Source organism: Hirundo rustica, chromosome 5 (assembly GCF_015227805.2).
Source record: "Hirundo rustica isolate bHirRus1 chromosome 5, bHirRus1.pri.v3, whole genome shotgun sequence".
In the NCBI taxonomy this organism is placed as follows: domain Eukaryota; kingdom Metazoa; phylum Chordata; class Aves; order Passeriformes; family Hirundinidae; genus Hirundo; species Hirundo rustica.
This window is the reverse complement of record NC_053454.1, coordinates 56,159,353-56,178,414: the sequence shown is the minus strand read 5'-3', so window position 1 is coordinate 56,178,414 and position 19,062 is coordinate 56,159,353. Positions and strand designations below refer to the sequence as shown.

At 40.8% G+C, this 19,062-nt stretch overlaps 1 protein-coding gene across 8 annotated transcripts in view; it reads left to right on the top strand.

Moving 5' to 3' along the window:
- LIN54 (lin-54 DREAM MuvB core complex component) overlaps positions 1-19,062 on the top strand; it is a 36,470-nt gene that overhangs the window by 5,318 nt on the left and 12,090 nt on the right. For 7 of the 8 annotated variants that reach the window (XM_058420548.1, XM_040064001.2, XM_058420549.1 and 4 more), the window contains exons 2-3: positions 10,290-11,017; positions 16,607-16,727. In XM_058420548.1, coding sequence (XP_058276531.1) covers positions 10,325-11,017; positions 16,607-16,727 — 814 coding nt within the window. In that variant the 5' untranslated portion in view covers positions 10,290-10,324. The remainder of the gene's footprint in view (positions 1-10,289; positions 11,018-16,606; positions 16,728-19,062) is intronic. The other variant, XM_040064007.2, reaches the window with a different exon arrangement.

Here is a 19,062-nt window from a genome sequence, read left to right as displayed (position 1 = left end):
CTTGGGCAAACAAGTGACCTTCACTTTCTAAACTGTAACTTCATTCTGCTTTGCATAGGCAGGTGTTCTAAAGCCCTTGCACTAGGAAGCAGTCAAGAATCTCTAGGAACTATGAACCTGGTGCTGTTATGCATTGATCTTTTCCTAAAGTAAATTTTCGCTTTGCTGGGAAAATGCCTGGACCATTAAATGACCATGGTCAATGATGTTTTTTCATTTGCAGAGATTAGTTTTGGTGCCAGTGCTATGAACTGGCTACCCTGGAACGACCAGCAAGGCTGTAGTCAGTTTTGCACTCAATAATATTGGCAAAGTTTGTCACTCCTATTTCCTATTGGACAAAAAACAAAACAAAAACAAACAAACAAACAAAAGTGGTTTTCCCCATGTGAGAAGCAGAAAATAGGCAAAAGGGAGGCTACTTGTGAATTTTTACCATCACTACTGGAATGATTGGGAAGAATAAGGGCTCATTCTTTGTTGAACAGGAAGGTGAGTTTTGGTGTTATGTCAGCAAAACCAAATAGGTTGAATAAAAGGTTTTGACGAGTTGGATTCTTAACAAAAGATCTTAATGGCATTGATAAATGCAGATGCGATAGAATTTTGCCGAAAGTCATCCCATAGTTATTTTCAAGTTCTATTGCTGCTGCTGAGTTGGTTTCAGGAGGCACAGAGCCGTTTGGGTGTGTGTCCTGAGCTGGATTGTGGGAGAATTTATGGAGTGACAGCCTCTGCTTCAGGTGTGTCCAGCTCTTTGTGGGTGCTGTTCACTGTGTAGTGATGAACTAAGGCAGCTGAGTCACACAGAGAGCCTGCCAAGCTGCAGGCCAGCTCCAGTGTCCTGTTATATGTTCATCACTCTTAATCTCCAGTCCTCAGAATTATGAACTGACGGTTGGCAAAAGCTTCTTTTAAATACAAATTGGGTTTAGATGTTGTAAAGAACTAGATCTTGCTATGTTAAAAAAAAAGCCAAACAACTTTTCCCATGGAAAAATACAGTTAAGGCTTTGCATACTATTGTTTCTTCACTTAGTAATTCTGAGAATGAGATGAACGTTCTGGATCTGCATCAACTCAGACAGTGTAGTGGTGACTTGTCCAGTGGGTGGTTGATTGTGTTTGCCATGAAAATCAAATTTGGAAGGGTATCCTGTAAGGACAGATTTGGGGCTTTTCTCAAAGCCTGGTGCTGGTTCAGGCTGGATATTAGGAAAGGGTGGTTGGGTACTGGAATAGACTTCCCAGTGAGCAGCATGGAGGGTACATGCAAAGAACTCTTCTTCCTAAGTGGCCTTGCCATATGGTGGGAATAAAGCTTCTTCAGGGATAGAATAAGATACAGTGTTGATATCTTGCCTTGTCATTTTCGGCATATTGAAAACAAAGGTTGCAAGAGATACAGTATAGTCCTGGTCACTGGAATGCTTCTTTCTGGCTAGTCCTGTCTGTAAGTTTTTTGGGGTTTTTGAGGTGTTTGTCCAAAGGTGTTGGTTTTCTTACCTGCAGCTAATGAAACTTAGGAGTTTGCGTTTCAGAAGCTCTTCAACTTATGTTATGACACATGAGACTTCAGACATCTGAGTAGCCTGCATTTGAAGTGACCCACATGGAACTGGAGCAGTCATGAAGGATTCCAGGGAAATTCCTGTTTCTCCTGTTGAATTGATCTCAATTCAAAATCTTAATGTGGGATTTCATTCCACAAAGGTCAGTCAGCTTTTGCACAGTCGTAGTTGTTTAAGTAAGTTTTCCAAAAATAATTGCAGAGGTGTTTTATCTAGAGATTGAAGTTGGAAGAAGGTGTTAATAGTGTTTTTTCTGAACGAAGGAATCCGAATGAAGTCTTGGTCTGCCTGCAAGTGAGCTATTTACCTTCAGCTCAGCCTTTCTGCTAGTAAATATATTCTGTACTTGTGGAATGTTGTCATGTTTAAAGCTTGTAGAACTGCTGAGATCTGCAGCTAGAAACATGTTTTCCTGCAAATCACTGCAAAGTAACTGTTAGGCTATCGTTTGTTTGTTTGTTTTAATGCTCCAGCTCAGTCAAAAATGAAGAAAGCCATTCTAGATAAGTTTAAAAAGCAGTAGTGGCCATAGCAGCTTTCACTGCTGTTCAAATCTTGACAGCACTACCTTGAAAACATTGTGCTTTATCGTCTTAAGGTTTTTTCTCTGGTTTTCATCTCTGTGGTGTTGTAACTTTGAAAAGGATTCTGATTGCATAAGACGCATAAGTAATTAAGCTTTTAGGGCAAAATTTTCCGTGCCATTTTAGTTTTTTGAAATTACATCACTGAAATCTGTGTTGTGGGGGGGGGGGTGGGGTGTTTAAGTTAAAATGAACTTCATTTATTGTTCCTCCCAACTGGGCAATGCTGGTGTAGTATAGATGAGATGCACTTGGATCATCATTGTGCTTCCCACTTCGAAAAGTAAAACTGGTAGGTTACAATTCTGTTGTGATGAACTCTTATTCATAAATACAGCTCTAAACTGTACTCTTGCTGAAATTGCTGGCAGCAAGCCTGATCTGAAAGGTTTGCAATGTGATAACACCTGCTAAAAGTCTTCAGGGAACTCGATATCAGGCCTATGGTGGTAGTTTTCACACTTGTTGTTCAGAGTGTTCTTGGTGTGATAGTGTGTCTTCCAAATTCTTCTGTAGCCTCATATTCAAGAGGTGACTGAAGTTTGGAAAGCAAGACCTTTATTTCAGGCTATATATAGAAGACAAAAATCTGCATTTTTGGGGGCCTAGTGATAAGTACTGTTCACATTCCAGGCTTGCTTGGTTTTTGGCTTTTTATCAGTCAAGCTAAGTTCATTACATGTTTATTCAATGTAATTTTAGATTTGTAATGCCTTAATATTGGCCTACTAAACACTGCAGCAAATTAAATTACTTGAAGTTATTTTAGGGTTTTTTCCTTTTGGTCTCACCCCAAAGTTTGTATCTAGGAATTCAAAATTTGGATCATTCACTGTAGTGAACACCTTCAGAATGTATTTAGTGGTAGTAGCACCTGTGCAGTTCTGTGTTTTAGCTTTTGTGCTATGGTATGTTTTGAAAATTACTGAAACTGGTATGCAAACCAAGGGAAGGGTGTAGGGGAAGGTTCTTATTTTTAGTTTCTATTTTATTTTTAGTTTCCATAAAGATCTGCTTGAAAGTAGAACATTGTTTCCCATTACAGAAGGCAGTCTGAACTGCTTTGAAGTATTCTCCTGGACAGAATGTTATTTCCAGTGCTTTCCTGGAAAGTTGCTGTAAGTGAGATATGTGGTAAACAAGCAGTGTTTAAGACTTTAACTAATGAGTGAGTGCTTGGAGTCTTGTGTTTTGTTCAATGATACTGCTCAGTACCTCTCAACAGCTGGAATGTCCTTCCTTAATAATCTTCTTTTGTAATAGGTTGTACCTTTGGGCAATGTGCTATTTTCTTGTGATGGAAAGGGGGTTGTCCAATCCATGGCTAGATAGCCTAGTATTTTGAAATGCTGGTTTTCTAGGAAACAACGCACTCACTTGTACGTGTAACATAATTCAACCATTTGCAATTTGTATGATAAGCTGCTTTTATCTGAAACTTAGTTATAGCTTTTTTTCCTTTTTTTCTCCAGCTTCCATTTTGCCTGAAAGGCTCTGACTCATGGGGATTTTTGGTTATGTACTCTTAGAAAGAGTTAATTGAATTGTTAGTTTAATTGTAAAAATTGCTTTTGTACTTGGTGTGTAATCAAATTTCTGTGGTAGCATGCTGAGATTCCTTCTATGTGAGAAATAGTTTTGATATGAAGAAAACAGCTATAGGTCACAGGATAGCTGAGTCTTAAAGTATATTTGTAGCAGCTGTTGTGGTGAAGGAAGAAGATGCAGTTGTGCGAAACATTACTATTTTGAAGACAGTGAGACATTAATATTTTTGAAAACTAATTTTTTTTTTCTTTATAACATGTCTTCAAAGAACATCATCTCTCTCTTCTTCAGTGTATTGGATTTTTTTGGGTAGGAAGGGGTGCTCATTGTGTTTTAAGTTTTGTACAACTTGTTAATTATAGCAGCATCGAGAGCTTAGTAACTGTTTCATGATTGAATAATTGCAACATGCTTTTATTCCTCTCCATCCCAAGAGCTGGAAGATTAGGAAGAGGAATCAGAATTGCTCCGGCAATACAGTGTTTCCACTGGATTGTGCTTAAATTGTTGCAGCTTCCAGCTGCTCTCAGAATCACAGAATGACTGGGTTTGGAAGGGACCTCTGGAGATCGTCTAGTCCAGCTGAACCTAGGGCAGGCTACATGTGTTTGTGCCTAGGTGGTTTCTGCAGAAAAGGACACTCCACAACCTCTCTGGGCAGCAGTTCTAAATAGTGACCTCGCTGTTCCTAACTTACCCCAGGATACCATTGGCCTTCTTGGCCAGAGGGGCACATTCCCAGGTCCTTCTCCACAGATCTGCTTTGCAGCAGGTCAGCCCCTAGCCTGTACTGGTGTGTGGGATTATTCCTCACCAGCTGTAGGACCCTGCACTTACTTTTGATGAATTCATTAGGTTCCTCTCTCTCCAAGTAGCACAACCTCTTGATGTATTAGCCACACCTCCCAGTTTTGAATCATCCACAAACTTGCTGAGGATGCACTCTGTCCCTTCGTGCAGGTCATTGAACAAGTTCAGCAGGACCAGACCCAGTACTGACCCCCTGGAAAACACTGCCGGCTGCAGGCCTCCAACTAGACTCTGCTCCAGATCATAGCCCTCAGTTTCCCTCTTCTGACAATTTTAGTTTAAAACCCTCCTCACCACCCAGACAAGCCTATGAATGAAGATCTTTTTCCTTTCTCAGTCAGATGGACACCTCCCCTAGTCCCTCACAGAGCAGGTTTCTCCAAGTGAGTCCCATGGTGTGAGCACCCAAACCCCTGCTGGTGGCAAAGGCAGTAGATGGGGCTGCCTTACTCCAGCATCTTTCCTGGTGTGATGGGTGTTCCCTCTTCAGTCTGCAGAGCAGCAAAGCTGTTTGGCAAGGGCACCTCAGCCTTTGGGAGAAGTCTCTTCCTCCTTGCAGTCCTTGCCATTGCAAGTCTCCATTCTTCAGCATTATTTCCCCTGTCCCTTCTGGGTGTATTGGTGGGGAAGTTTTGGCTCTTTGGCTGTGGACTATGAGTCTCCTGCAGCCTGTGCTTGGATGCATCCATCCAACTCTTTCCTATCACCTGCTGCAGGGGATCCAACACCTGGGCATACCATTTGCAGACAGCTCTGCTACCTGTCCCTGCTCCAGCAGAAGGGTCTAGGCACTGGCACTTGAGGCCTGGGCATTTCAAATTGCTTAATCTCTAAGTTTTAAGGCCCCAAAAAATCGGATTTCTTCAGCTCAGCAGCCTTCAGGAGTTTACATATCTGCCAGTATTGGAGAGGGCAGATAAGCAGAAGCTAAAAAATTTGAAAAGCCTTTAGGCAACTAAAATGTGGTTGACAGCATTTCACACATCTCACTTAAATCATCAAGGATCCATTCTGTATTTCCCCTTTTTCCTCCTGCTCTTGCCTTTGTTCTGATTAATGGAATTAGGAATGAAATATTTTGTGTTTTTAAACCTTTGCTAGTTAAGGTTTGAATATGCCAATTTTATGAATGTAACCGTGTAATGTGAGATTTTTGAGTTTTAAAATCCTCATGTGAGCCATAGCCTACTGGCAGTCCTCTGCTGCACCTCGATTGGAAAGAGAAGAGATGATGTTGGTACATTTTTGTCTCAGCAATGGAAATTCCAAATGTTACTGCTTTGGTACTGGCTGTTGATCCTGATTCTTTTGTATTCATTTTGATTAGAGTCCACTGTACTTGTAGTGAACAATTACTTGTTAGGTTGTCCACTCTTACTTTTCTGCCAGTGTTATTCTTCATACTCCTTTTTAAGGGTTTTTGTCTGGTTTTAGCTCAGAAGGTGAAAATATTTGTGCTTGCTGGCTCTTAGAAGTGCTACTCTTAAGTGTATCTGTCCCAGCTTTAAATACCTACTAACAGATACTGCTGTATCTGGCAATGATAGTTAGTTTCACTTAGCATTTTCTTGCTGGTCCCAAGAGAATTCCTGGTGCTTCAGGGGTGCATTAGATGTATTGCATTTATGAGGCTTTTGATTTTGGGTGGTATGGGTTTGTTTTGTACCTCAAGAAGTGTTCGTACAAAAGCCGCTACTGAGTTGATTTCCGTATTTTCCGGTGAAAGTGACACTTGAGAATTTAGTTTAAAAATGAGCATTGCCAATGACTTAAGGCACGTCTGGCCAGTGTTCCCAGATCTGTCAGGTTATACCAGAGTGTTCCCATGGCTGAGCACCACCAGACCAGTGTTGTGCACTGGAAGAGAATGGGAAGGGGATTGCTAAAGCAGCCACAAATGGTGATGAGTGCCTTGGCCCTCTGCTTCATTGTCGTGGCCTTGCTAACATGCATCACCTTCCCAGGAATTCATGTAAAGCTGGTCTCAGCAGCCTTGTTTCTGTAGAATCTGAATTTATAAACATGTTTTGCTTGCAGTACATAGCCTTGCTATGGTTTTGTAACGTGTCACCCTGCTCGAACTGCTCATGATTGCAGGCTGGAAGGTTGGCTGTTCTTAGTGAAATGGAGACGTTTCTGCATGTAATAAAATGCTGTAAAGTACAAGCATTGTTATTTGTACTATTGCATTTTGTTTACTTCTTTGTAGAATACCGTGCTTTGGTGTTTTGGGTTTTTTTTATTTTCTTGTTTGTTGTGGCTGTTCTGGTATTTTATCAACAAAGGTGCTGATATTATTTATCTCAATGCTTTTAACAGAGTTTTTTAGAGATTTTGCAGTGGCATGCTAGTGACAGAGAAAAAGAGATCAAAATTCACGATTACCTGTCAGACACCATTCTGTATTTTTGCCAACAATCCTGATCTTCTTTATCCTCTTCCTTACAAATCCTCTTTATCCTTTACACCATCACATATACACTGTTCTTTGTGAATATCAAGAATGGGAATCTGTTTTAAAACTAAGATGGTCACAGGTGGTTTGCTCAAGCTGAGTGGTTGTTCCTCTCCTCCTTACCATACCTAGCACTTTTCAAAGTTGTTGGTCTGAAGCTTTGCTGGCAATATGCTTTAATCCCTAACTTTTTTATGTGTGTTTCATTGGTTGGGTATCCTGAGCTAGCTATGTTTCCAAATCTTCATTATGTGAATTTTTTTGTAAACTTCTATTTAACTGTATGACCATTATTTTTTAGGCTAAAATTATCTGTTTGGTAATCTGAACTGAGGATATTTGAGTTTCCCAGTCTGAAGATTAAACACTTGCTTGGTCTAGATCGGTTTTTTCCTTCATGTTTTGAGTAAACACTTAGTCATGCATCTTTTCAAGGGGTTGTAGCTTGAGCTTGTGCATTATTCAGTACTCAAAGCATAAGTACTGAAGTGAAGGAAACTTTCAAGGGTTTAAGTAGTTAAAACTATTCTCTACCATTTCTTGACAATCTCAAGGCTGTTAGGATCTTAGAAGAGGTTGGCATGCTTTTGCTGTTGGTAATCGCCTTAGTAGAGGAGCTGGGAAAATGGAAACTGTATAAAAGCATTAGTAAAAAATAAACAGCTGAACTGTTGAGAAATCCTGGCTAGATACCAAGAAGAAAAAATCTGCAGGGACGTCAAAGTTGCCTTTGACAGCAGCCTCTGGTATAGCCAGGATGAAATTTTCATTTTTGCCTTTCATGTATCTATTTCAGTCATGTCCAATATGCAGTGAAGAAATTGAAGAAGTGTTATGGTTCTTCTTTGCTGTTGCTGAGCACGCTAACTGAATACATTAATGGAAGCTAATTTTAAAATTACCTGATAACTGCAAAACCTTCCAATGTGATTGCCATAAGCTGTTAATCCAGTAACTATGAGTAATGTTTCTTTCTTTTTCACTTCTCAGTTTCTGATTCCTTGATGTGATGTATTTATTTTGCTTCTGCATTCTGACTTGCAGTGGTTAGTTTGGACTCAAAATGTTTAATAGTTGTTTAAAATGTATGTATTTTAATATAAATATGCTTTCAACTAGATATAGGTATTTAATAACCACTTGCTGCTTTGTAGCATAACCAAATGGCAAGGATAAAGAGTGCAAATAACTGATGAACTATAGAACTGCTTAGATATATTGAAGTATTTTATGGTCATATTGTTAAAAGATGCTGAGAATGGCCTTTCTTCTTGGGAAAAGATATGTACAAATGCAAACCAAAAGCAAGTTATTTAAAACTTTTTATAATTACAGAGTGAGACGGTTTTCCCACTATCTGATTTAGATTATTTTCTCCTTTTCAAACTTGGAAGCAATCATTACATAGATTGTGCCTGACACTGAGAGTGTAACTTCTGGATCCAAGCCCTGTGTGCATGTCAGTGTAGAACAGGATGATGGTTTGGATTGAGGTTTAGTTTTTTTTGTGTCTGAAGTAGTTAGAAGTTGTACTATCTGAGCCGCAAGCCTTTGCAAATTGCTGAGGTGACAGTCAAGTGACGCAGCTCAGAATACCTAGTGGCCTTAACATACGCCGTCTTCAAAAGCAGTCTACTTTTACTCTTCCTATTTTTGAATAATCATCTACGCAGTTATCCTATTTGACTTTAGGGCAGCAATGTGATACTATTACTAATGTGTCCCTAGGAGTTGGCTGTTTTGTCTAGGGCTGCTTACCCGGGCTGGCATCACTGTGCGGGCATTACTGTGGCAGAAATGCTTTCCAAAGGAGGTATTTCTGGCAGTGACATCAGATAACTTTGTGCCTTTAAATGCCTGCCAATAAGTGAGCTTTGAGTTTGACTGTCAGTGGAGTTCTTTCAGAGCTCAGGCTTCTTGAGTGTTAGGGCAGTTTGATCTGGCTGGCATGCTGAGGTGAGGGGGATCAGAGTGGCACCCTTGGCAATCGGGGGGGCCAGGACTGCTCCAGCATAGCCTCTGGAGCTCAGCATGGAAACTGTGTAATTCTAGCAGGGCTTTTTTCCCCAATCCTTCCACCTGGTGGGTGAAATGCAGCTGCTCTGTAGCTAGCTGCTGTACAAAATGGGCCCACAATGACTCCAGAGGAAACAATGTCACCTCGGCATTCGGTCAGTGTTTTTACTGGCATGATTTCTCATGAATTAGTATTAAAACTCAGCCTCGCTTTTCCTAGCAAGTAGGAAACAGAATTTGCAAGGATTTTGTCCCCTTGAGCTTATAATTAGCGCTGAGGAGCATGTAGGCAAACCCACGTGGTTGTGCTCACCCATCCGGTGCCCAAGTGTGCTCATGGGGTCAGCAAGTGCAGAAATGCCTTTTTAAGCTGATCTGTTTGCAGACTCTTGACAGTGATACAGCTTTAGGGGAATGGTAGAATGTGACCATTTTCAGCAATATCTGTAAGGTTTCTCAAGTGGAAGTGACTCTGGCTTTGGATCTCACTGCAGGGGGTTGTTTAATACATAATTTGGGTACTCTTTAAAAAAATTCCATTTTTTTCTTGTATGGTGTGTTGTTTGTTTTGTGTTTAGGATGCCTTTCAAATTAATCATGAGTTTGTGTGTTATATTTTCTGGTGAGTATTGAGATAAAAATTACTGAGCTCTTCTTTTCATAGCCAGCATCAGGAGGTCATCTGTTCATCCTGTGAGTGGCAGGGCTTTGGCTTGATCCTGTGGTAGGTAATTGAGCTTTTGGGGTTGTTCAAGTCCATCACTAAACAGTCATTTGTTGTTCTGAGATTTCCAAAATGAGAATTTGGCAAGAATGTTCCATCTGATATGGATAACAAGTCTCTTGAGCAAGATAACCTGCTAATCAGTGTTGATGTGTATGAGAAGACATCATCATCATCTATTAGATTTTTTTTTTAAAGCTCTTTAACTCTTACTTGTACTTCAGTGAATATAAATGTCTGTCTATATAAATATTTTCAGGGGGGAAACACTGCTTCTTTGTGTACTGTGTTGAGAAGAGTGGACTGGTAATGACTTCAGTGAATGATAGGGTAAAGATTTGATGTAAGTTATTACTGAGAGTAAATTCAGCTTAGTAATTCAGAGAGTAAATTAGCTTAACATTTTGATAACAGGTTGTTTGTTGGTTTGGTTTTTTTTCCCCCATGTTATCCCTCCTGTGCATGCACAATACTTTCAGTCTGAAAAAAATTCTACTGTGTTTTCTTCTTTGGTAATATTATTCATAAAGCTTTGAAAATATGTGTTTTCTGGAAGCCAATAACTTTTTAAAATGTTTCAGTACCCGCTCCGGCCGTCACTGCCACAGCTACAAAAATGGAGGTGGTTTCAGCAGAAGTCAACAGCTTGCTCCCTGAGGAAATCATGGACACCGGCATAACTCTGGTGGAAGATGACAGCATCGAGGCCGTTATCGTGTCTTCACCGATGGGAGAGGCCATTCCCATGGAAACAGAACTGGAAGAAATAGTGAACATAAGCTCCACCAGCGACTCCTCAGCCACGTCTACGACCACAGTCACCACGGAATCTGCTCCTGCGCCCAGCAGTCACTCAGGAGATGCAGCAGTGACCACCACAGCCCCAAGCTCTGATGTGAATGCAGCTGTAAAGCCTGCCTTTCCAGGTGGCCTCCATAAACTTGGTGCTCAGACCCCCGTCACTATCTCAGCTAATCAGATTATTCTGAACAAGGCCACTGATATTAAAATAGGCAGTCAGAATATTAAACCGGAAGGGCAAAAGCTGATTGTAACAACTTTGGGCAAGTCTGGCCAGCCTATTGTTTTAGCATTACCCCACAGCCAGCTCCCGCAGTCGCAGAAGGCCGTGTCCCAAGCCCAGGGGGGAGACTCCAAGGTACAAGGCCAGCAGATCAAAGTTGTCATTGGAGGTCGGTCGGAAGTGAAACCTGTTGTGGGTGTCTCAGCTTTGACGCAGGGAAGTCAGCTGATAAACACTGCGGCCCAGCCCTCTGTCTTGCAGTCCCAGCAAGTAAAAACAGTACAGGTAAAATGAGTTATGCTGATGAAACATCTTAAAACCAGTTCTGTTGCTGTAATTGTTGTCTGTTTCCTGCGCTGATTGACAAACTGTTGCTTTCAGCCTTTGCATTTATTCTTTGTATTGAAAAATACAATGCTGCTCTTAGCCCATGCTTTCATCTGTGGATGCGTTTGCCATTTTATGCTGTTCGCCTCTAGCTACTGTCTAGAAACTTAGGGTATGCCTCAGAGAAAGTGAACGATTCAGTAAATCGAAGATAATTTTCTCATTATTTTCATTTTATAAAAATAGATTCTATGTCCTTTCAGGAAGGCTGAATTCAACTCTATATGCCTGTTGTTCTTTATTGAAAGTATACACTCCTTTATGGAAGAGTAGCTTCTCCCTATTATGTTCAGTTTGTTTAAATAAACCCTCTGAAAAAAACTTCTAGCAGCTGAAAAAGAACAGAAGGGTGTATCTTGTCTGCCTCAAACCTAGTTAAACTTGTTAATAGACTGTGATGGACTAGATGCTGTCATAAGCTGAACATTCAAGGTTTTGTTCCCAGTCTCTGGCATGGATCTTGAGATATTTGAAACCACAGAATCGGCTTGGATCTGTAAATGTGTTGAAAAGACAAAGGGTCCCATGACCAAAGGGTCTGATTCTCATCTGCTGTGTGGCAGAACTAAATGTGAGTGACTTTGTTCTATTGGCAGTGAGACAGAAATAAGACCTCTTAAACAGAAGGACAAGTAGCACTCAATGCAGGTTATGATACAAAAATATTTATTTTACTGTTTAAATGAAATGAGAAATTAAACTCTTAAATATACTATTAAAAATAATGAGCTGCACATACTACAAAGTTTAAAGAATTTTATTAGCCAAATGTTCCTTGATTAGTATTTCATGGCAGGTGAATAAGATCAGTTCTGAATATTTTCTCTAAAGTTGCAGATGATTCCTGTACCAGTTTCTACTTTCTCCTTTTTTGGTGCTACGTCCTACCTGGAAACATATTTAATAATGGGCATTTGAAACATAAATGTCACTACAGTTTTCAAGAAAGTCTCTGCTCTTTAGTCATCATAGGAACATTCAAGAGTGGATCAGTTCCTGTTACTTGGCTTCCTTATTCACTGCCAAGTGAAGATACAGGAAACTGAGGAGAAGGACTTAGCTGTGATGTGGTTTTTCCTTGCATGAGATTATTTGTGCTGTCAGTGACTGAAATCAATGATTTGGCCATGGACCTCTGCAATTTGCCATTGGGAATTCCCTAGCAGAAGCTCTTACTAATGGACTTGTATCTGTTTTTAAATCTGGTTAATTGCAGTTTGGGTAAACTTGTTTCGTTGTGGTTTCTTTTTGTTAAGCCGTTGGTTCCCTTTGCACAACAGATTGAATTGTTAGCACTTGACATTCCTTTTTTCCCCACAGGGAGAGGAGGAAGTAGAAATGAAAAGCAAGAAGACAAGGTTAGCACCTGGTATTGCAGGGGAAATGATTGTGTTAGCACTTCACAGATAGTGCTTTTCCCTGTAGAAAATTTCTAAAGTATGAGAGTGATATATGAGGCTGGGTAAGAGATTCTGGCTCTACTCTGCCCTGAATGACGGGGGAGGTAACCCACGACTTGAGTCCCTGTCTTAGAAAATGAAGAGATTCATTTACCCCATCAGCCTGAAGGGGCCCCTTAAGCTTTCAGTGAGTGGAAAAGGAGGCTGTGAATGGCTCCCTGACTCCCGTGGGTCTTGGTAACTTATCTCTTGTGGCTTTGTGAACCAGGTATTTCAGATGAAGGGCAGCACAAGTCTGACTTGGTGCTGAAAAGTGAATTGGTACAGACTAGATGACAAAGAGCTCTTATCACTTCTTGTGGTCACTATCATAGGGGCTTTGCATATCATTAGAAAAGCTCAATTGCCTTGACATCTAATCTAATCTAATCTTGTAATCTAATTGTGATTGTTGAAGTCTCAGCGCCTGAGGCATAATTGGTAGAGTTCAGCAAAATGTTTCTTGGAATTTGCCTCCTTTGCCGCTTACAGTTCTAGGTGTATGAGACTGTGAGGTGTGGCAGGGCCTTTGGCCTCATCTATATCCAGAGGTTAATTACTGTCCTTAGCAGCTTGTCCTGGTTTGGTTGAAACTAGTGCCGTGGATGTGTGGAAAAAAAGCTGCTGGGCAAGTATGTCTGCTTTCAGCCTGTGGCTCCTGCCTTCCTATAGTCTTAAAAGTAATGGTGTGCCTGCTGCTTTACTGCTTTAGTCCAGGTTCATTAAGCAGGAGTTTGGCCTTGAACGTGACTGAACCAGGTGTCCAGGCACATCACCATGGATCGCTATTAAGTCTGACTTATGCTTATTTTGTGTTGTAACTGGCTCTGGTTTTAATAGTGTCCATAGCAGTGTTGGCTGCCATGGCAAGGCAGCTGCTAAGCCATCACTGGGGCTTTATTTCACTACTGAAAAGGGATCTTGCGCACTCCATAACTTCAAACTCCCATTAGGAATGCTCAGTTTCTTAATCTCTGAAGTTAAGGTGTTATTTTCTATTTCTAGAGTCTCTGATTTTTCATACTGTGCCAAATGTAAATTACATAGAAAGTGGGTATGTGGGCAGGCTCCCAAGAGGTCATCTAGAGAGTGGATTTGTGGTGTATTAGCTCCTTTTTGGTAGCTGACTGTGGATATCCAGCACTAAATGTGAGGTAGGAGTGCCTATTTCTGTCTGAATAGAACAGACTCTGAAAACACCAGCTGTATGAACTTGCTAGTTCATTTTTAGTGGAGAGTGTTTAGGAAGACAAAACTTGACCCTTGAAGTCAAGTTGCCTGCAAGTAAATCTCTTGACTTCTGCAGAGGAAAGAAGATTGGTGTGTGCTCCTAAATATAATAACATTCTTACGGAAGGTCTTGTTGTTCCAGGGAATGTATTTGCAGTCAACTCGAAGTAACTTGCAGAGGGCATGCTTAGATTACATAGGCAGGGGGATAATGTTAAGCTCCTTGTGATCAGAGCAGGCAATGGCTCCAGAGTGCTCCAGAGAACTTGCCCATTCTGAAGTATCAAAGGGGCATCTTGATTATTTCCTCTGGTTTCTCTAATCTTTACTGAAATGGTCAGTGAGTTTCCCAGTGGTGCCAAGAAACTTCTCCCTGTTGGCTGGGGTTATCCAGTGCCATAAACCTCAGAAGGGCTTGCTTGGCAGCAAGTAGGGGCAGGAGAGCTGTTCCTCATTTATAACCATCCACATTTGTCTCGCTGTTCCGAAGCCCTGAGGGGATTGACTTGTTTATTAGACCTCCCTCTTTGTAGATAAACAGTTCACCTAAAAAGCAGGGGGAAATTTATTTGAGGAGGATACTGCAAGTCGGCTATGAGGGAAGCAGGGCTGCTTGTGTTGACCTGTTATTTTGGGATTTTTAAGTTTTTTTCTGTAATACTTTGTGTTAATGGTCCTGTAGTGTTTTACACACGTTCCTGTAAGTAATTTAAGCACATTTATTGACTGTTACTGGGAAACAACTGCTGATATCCAGACCTGGCTGTTCCTGCTGAATGTTCATCATGTTCTGAGCCAGATTTTGCTCTCACTTCAGAGAAAAAGCAATGGCAGTTGAGTTGCAATAATACCTTATGGCAAGGTAAGATTAATTTAAGCAAAACAGAGATCTCAGATCAAGCAGATGAAATGTGTGGAATTGATCAGAAATTAAAGTGTGTACAAGCTGAAAAAAAGTTATGGATAAAATGCCTGCTTATCTATCAGCTGTACTTGTGCTAAGATAATTGAATCCTTAAAATTTAAAAATGGCTTTGACATAAATTTGCGAACAAGGCTGTGAGTGAAGCTTCCTTCTTCAAACAACTTACGTTTCAAGGTTTTAGTTAATATATCTTCAAAAAGAACAGGTTTATTTCTCGTCTGTTTCATTTTAAAACCTTGACAATTATGTATCGCCCATAAAGCACCGCCTGTGCTTGAGGAGCAGCATATTTGTTCTGAGATGGAGCTTTCCTCTGAGGAGCACTTGTAGTGTAACTGTGGAGCAGCACGTGGCTTCCTTTAAGTGAGGAGTCCATTCTCTGGTAGTGCCTGGTGTCAGAGGTGCTCCTTGCTGCCTGCCCTGGCTGGGTGCAGCTCAGGCTTTCAGAGGTGCCCTTGGCTTTCCACAGCAGCCTGGAGGGCTCCAGTGCCATGGCAGAGGGGAGCTCCAGCTTCCCTGGCTGCGCTGTGACTGTGCTGCTGGGAGCCGGGGCAGCCTCACGTGTGCTCTTTGGGGAGCAGCTGACGAATTTCTGATGTGCTGCTGAATACTTTGAATGGTTTTGCCTTATGTGGTTGTAAAAAAGGTGTTTTCAGGCAACAAATTCTATAGATAGGGTTTTGTGTAGGAAACCGTAACTTCCAGCCTACTCAATTGCTTCGTTTGAGCATTTGTAGCTTTCTCAGGCTGTCGAAAGTAGCTGTCAGCTCTGTATCTTTGCATGTCAGGCAGATTTCTGATTTAGCTGCTTGAGTAATAAAGGTGTCTCTGTGCCCTTGAGAGGTGGCTCCCCATGTGGATGTTTATGTTGTGCCTCTCTGATACTGCTGGAGTTGATGGCTGGTGCCCATGGGATGTGCCCGAGGGTGTGTGGTGGAGGAGAGGCAGGGTGTGCCTGACCTGAGGGGTGGGCAGGGGTAAGAGCTTCCAGGGGGTAATGCCCTCCAGTGTGCCCACATAGACATAGGCCACATCCACAGGCAGCCTCTGCAGTTAGCAGGTTAAAAGTCTTTGGAAAAAGTCAACCTCTAAATTGAACTATTCATTAGCTGGCTGCCAGTGTATAAAAACTGTTGGAATAAATGCATCTTTAACTTCTCTCACTGTGGAAAAGAGGGAAGAGTCCTCTTTAAAACCTTTTAGACTATATATTCCTGCTTACAAAGATTTCAAGCTGAAATGGTCTGTCATTGAATTGCTGTACATGTTCTTAGTCATACAATATGAAAGCAGGTCCCCTTGTACCTGGAGGTAGCCAAGTGATTTGTTCTGGGCTAGTGAATACTCAAAACTTTCAGGCACTGATGATCCATGTACTTTTGGGGAATTGTTGCAGAAAAGCATTTTCCCCATTTGCAAAACAAGTGTGCTGCTTTGTCAAAATGGTCAAGAGATGTTTCAGAGCAGTAGTGGTCATATTTAAATCACCGGGGGACAAGTTTTGTCCTGGATGGCTGAAAAAGAAGTAACTTCATTTAAAGCTTCAAATACTGAGAGTTGTGCATTTAATTTTAACATTTTTATGTAGACCAGTCACACAAAGGAAATAATTTCAGCATCTTGAGGATGAGATGTCTGCACAGAGAGCTATCTTCTGGAAAAGCTGAGAGGGATTTGGCTATCCTACTTTGGTAGCTGGCATTCTGAAGTGTCAAGGATAATCTCCTAGTTCTTTGCATAAGGAGAAATGGAGATGAAATGCAAGATATGCAGTTATTCTTCTAGTTATGTGTGCAAGTATTGCCCTTTCTATTTTTTAATGTACTTAACAATACAATAATTTAGATCCAAAATGCTCGAGTTACTTTAGATCTTTTTTCCTCCATCTTTTAGATTGCGAAGAAGACTCGAACCCCAACTTCTGGCCCGGTGATCACCAAGCTGATATTTGCAAAACCAATCAATAGCAAAGCTGTTACAGGGCAGACTACTCAAGTGTCACCAGTCATTGCAGGTTGTACTACTTTGACTTGTTTTCCTTTACCATTTTTAAAGGCTTTTCAAAGAAATGGTAATTGTAGAAATTCTTCTGTCTCAACAATTTTACAGTAGTTTCTGTCAAAGTACCTCAAGCAATTGAAAAAAAAAAATCAGAAAACTTTTTGGGTAGAAGCAGCTAAATGCAGTTGTTGGTACCTTTATACTTAGCTCATTTAGAATAATCTTGGTAGTTGCAGAGCTGCTTTTACTGCAAGGTACTTTTACTTTATGGATTTTGGGGAGGAGAAAAAAAATACCAAGAGCCACAGATGAACAGAAAGTATTTGTAGAAACAACATATAAATACAGAGGGGGAAAGGGAGACACATGTTTTTGTATTACTTTAATCTGCTTATAGTTGGACTTAAATATAATACATGTAAGTAACAGAAAAAAAAAAGTTTGAATAAAGAAAGTGGATAAAGCTGTGTTGTTTTTGTTAAGTTGCTCACCCACTTTAAAAATAGCCATCACAGAAGTGACTAAGAAAGGCAAATAACAAATGGCCCATAGAAAACAACTCTGTAAGTCCTTATTAAAAAAAAAAAAGCCCAACTGACCACAGAACAACAGCAAAAACACCAACAAAATTAAAGAACTACGGTGTAATATCTTGTTTATAATGGCAGTGTATCTGTTGCTAAATATCTTAGATATCTAATTTTTCTGAAAAAGACAAACATAGAAAGCTGCAATTGTATTTAGAGCTTTGAAGGATGTCTTTAACTACTTACAGATCAATCAGCCTAAGTAGGCCTAAAAATCTTTTCCTCATATTTAAACAAATTTGTTAAGTCTTTACAGCCCTGGGACTTGAGCTAGTTTTAAAAAGGATTCAACTGTCTCCCATATTCAAAACACTGATAGATGCCAGTGAATGACCTGGAACATCATCTTTTTCTTGAGCTGTCAGGCTGCCTGCAGCCTGATATGTGTTTCAGATGAAGGAGGAATTCCCCATCCCAGTCCCCAGTTTGTCCCCTTACCAGACATACAGACCTGTAAGAAGATTGCTATGCTTACAAATACTTGAATTAAGTTTTGTGTGTTTACAAAAGTGTTTTACCTCCCCTCACTGGGAGGTAAAGTTACATCACTAATTGAGAGGAAGATCTTTAAATATTGTTTTTTCCCCTCACCATTCCCAACAGCCAGCACAGCTTGCCAGCTTTGAGAGGCTGGCGTCACTTTAGGGAAGGTGTGACATTTGTGGTTTGTGTTTTGATTTTGTATGCATGTTTTCATGAATCTGATAAATATTTTTAATCGCCTGGGAATTCTTGCAAGCTGAGGTGGAAGTTGTAAACTTGAAAGACTTGTCAATATAAGCAGCCAGATTCTGTTTAGGAAGCTGATGCCAAGGGCTGCAGAGGAGAAGTAGTGAGAAGGGGAAAGCTGTCACCAAGAAAAAACTCAAAGGATTGAAACCTCTAAATGGTGAAATTCCCCACAGACTGACATTCTTCAGGTTGCAGCAGCTTCAGCAGCTGCTGGCAACTATCTGTCCTGTTAGACTGCACAAAAGTGGTTACTTTAGAGCACGTAGACTCCAGAGGAAACCAGCTTTCCATGACAATAGTGCTTTTTCGTGTTAGTTCCAGTTGACTTTAATTGTTATGCCACTAGTTGATTTTGGATGGAAAAGTTACTTGTTTGTTTGTTTCTTATTTTTATAAATGTAGTACAAGAGAATGGGTGACAGAAGCTATGACAGAAATGAGTCTGAACCAAAGTGGAGCAGAGGAAAGCTCAGTGGTCAAGCCCTCTTTGGAAAGAAACTTAGAAAGTATGGAAAAAAAAAAATCTGTTTTCCATTCTGGGAGTTTGCAATATTCCTGAAACTGATGTAATGATTTGGAGCTGCTGTTTTTGATGTTTAATCTTCTTTGGCATTGTAAAAAGAGAGAGAATATATGAGACAAACATGAAAACATGGGTGGTAGTGTGACGAAAAACTGTTAGGCAGTGAAAGAAGCAACCGTCAACAGAGAAAAGAAAAAAACCAAAAACCTCAGAGCTGATTGTAGACAGACCAACCACCTTTTTTTTGGTCACTGTAATACAGCTCGGTTTTGATGGCTGAGGTTTCAGAGGAAGTAGTCCCCCACAGATGCTCAGTTTCTCTGTATGTTGGCAGCAGCCCAGGACTTTCCCAGGAAACTGCCAGCTGGCTGGGTGTTTGTGTGTGGTGCAGGTGTATTGGAGGGCTCTGCTCCTCAGGATGCTATCCTGGCTGTCAAGAATTATCAGCTGAATGGCACAGAAAGCTCAGTGTGCGTTTTGGCTCTTTTTTTTAGCCCGAGCAGACT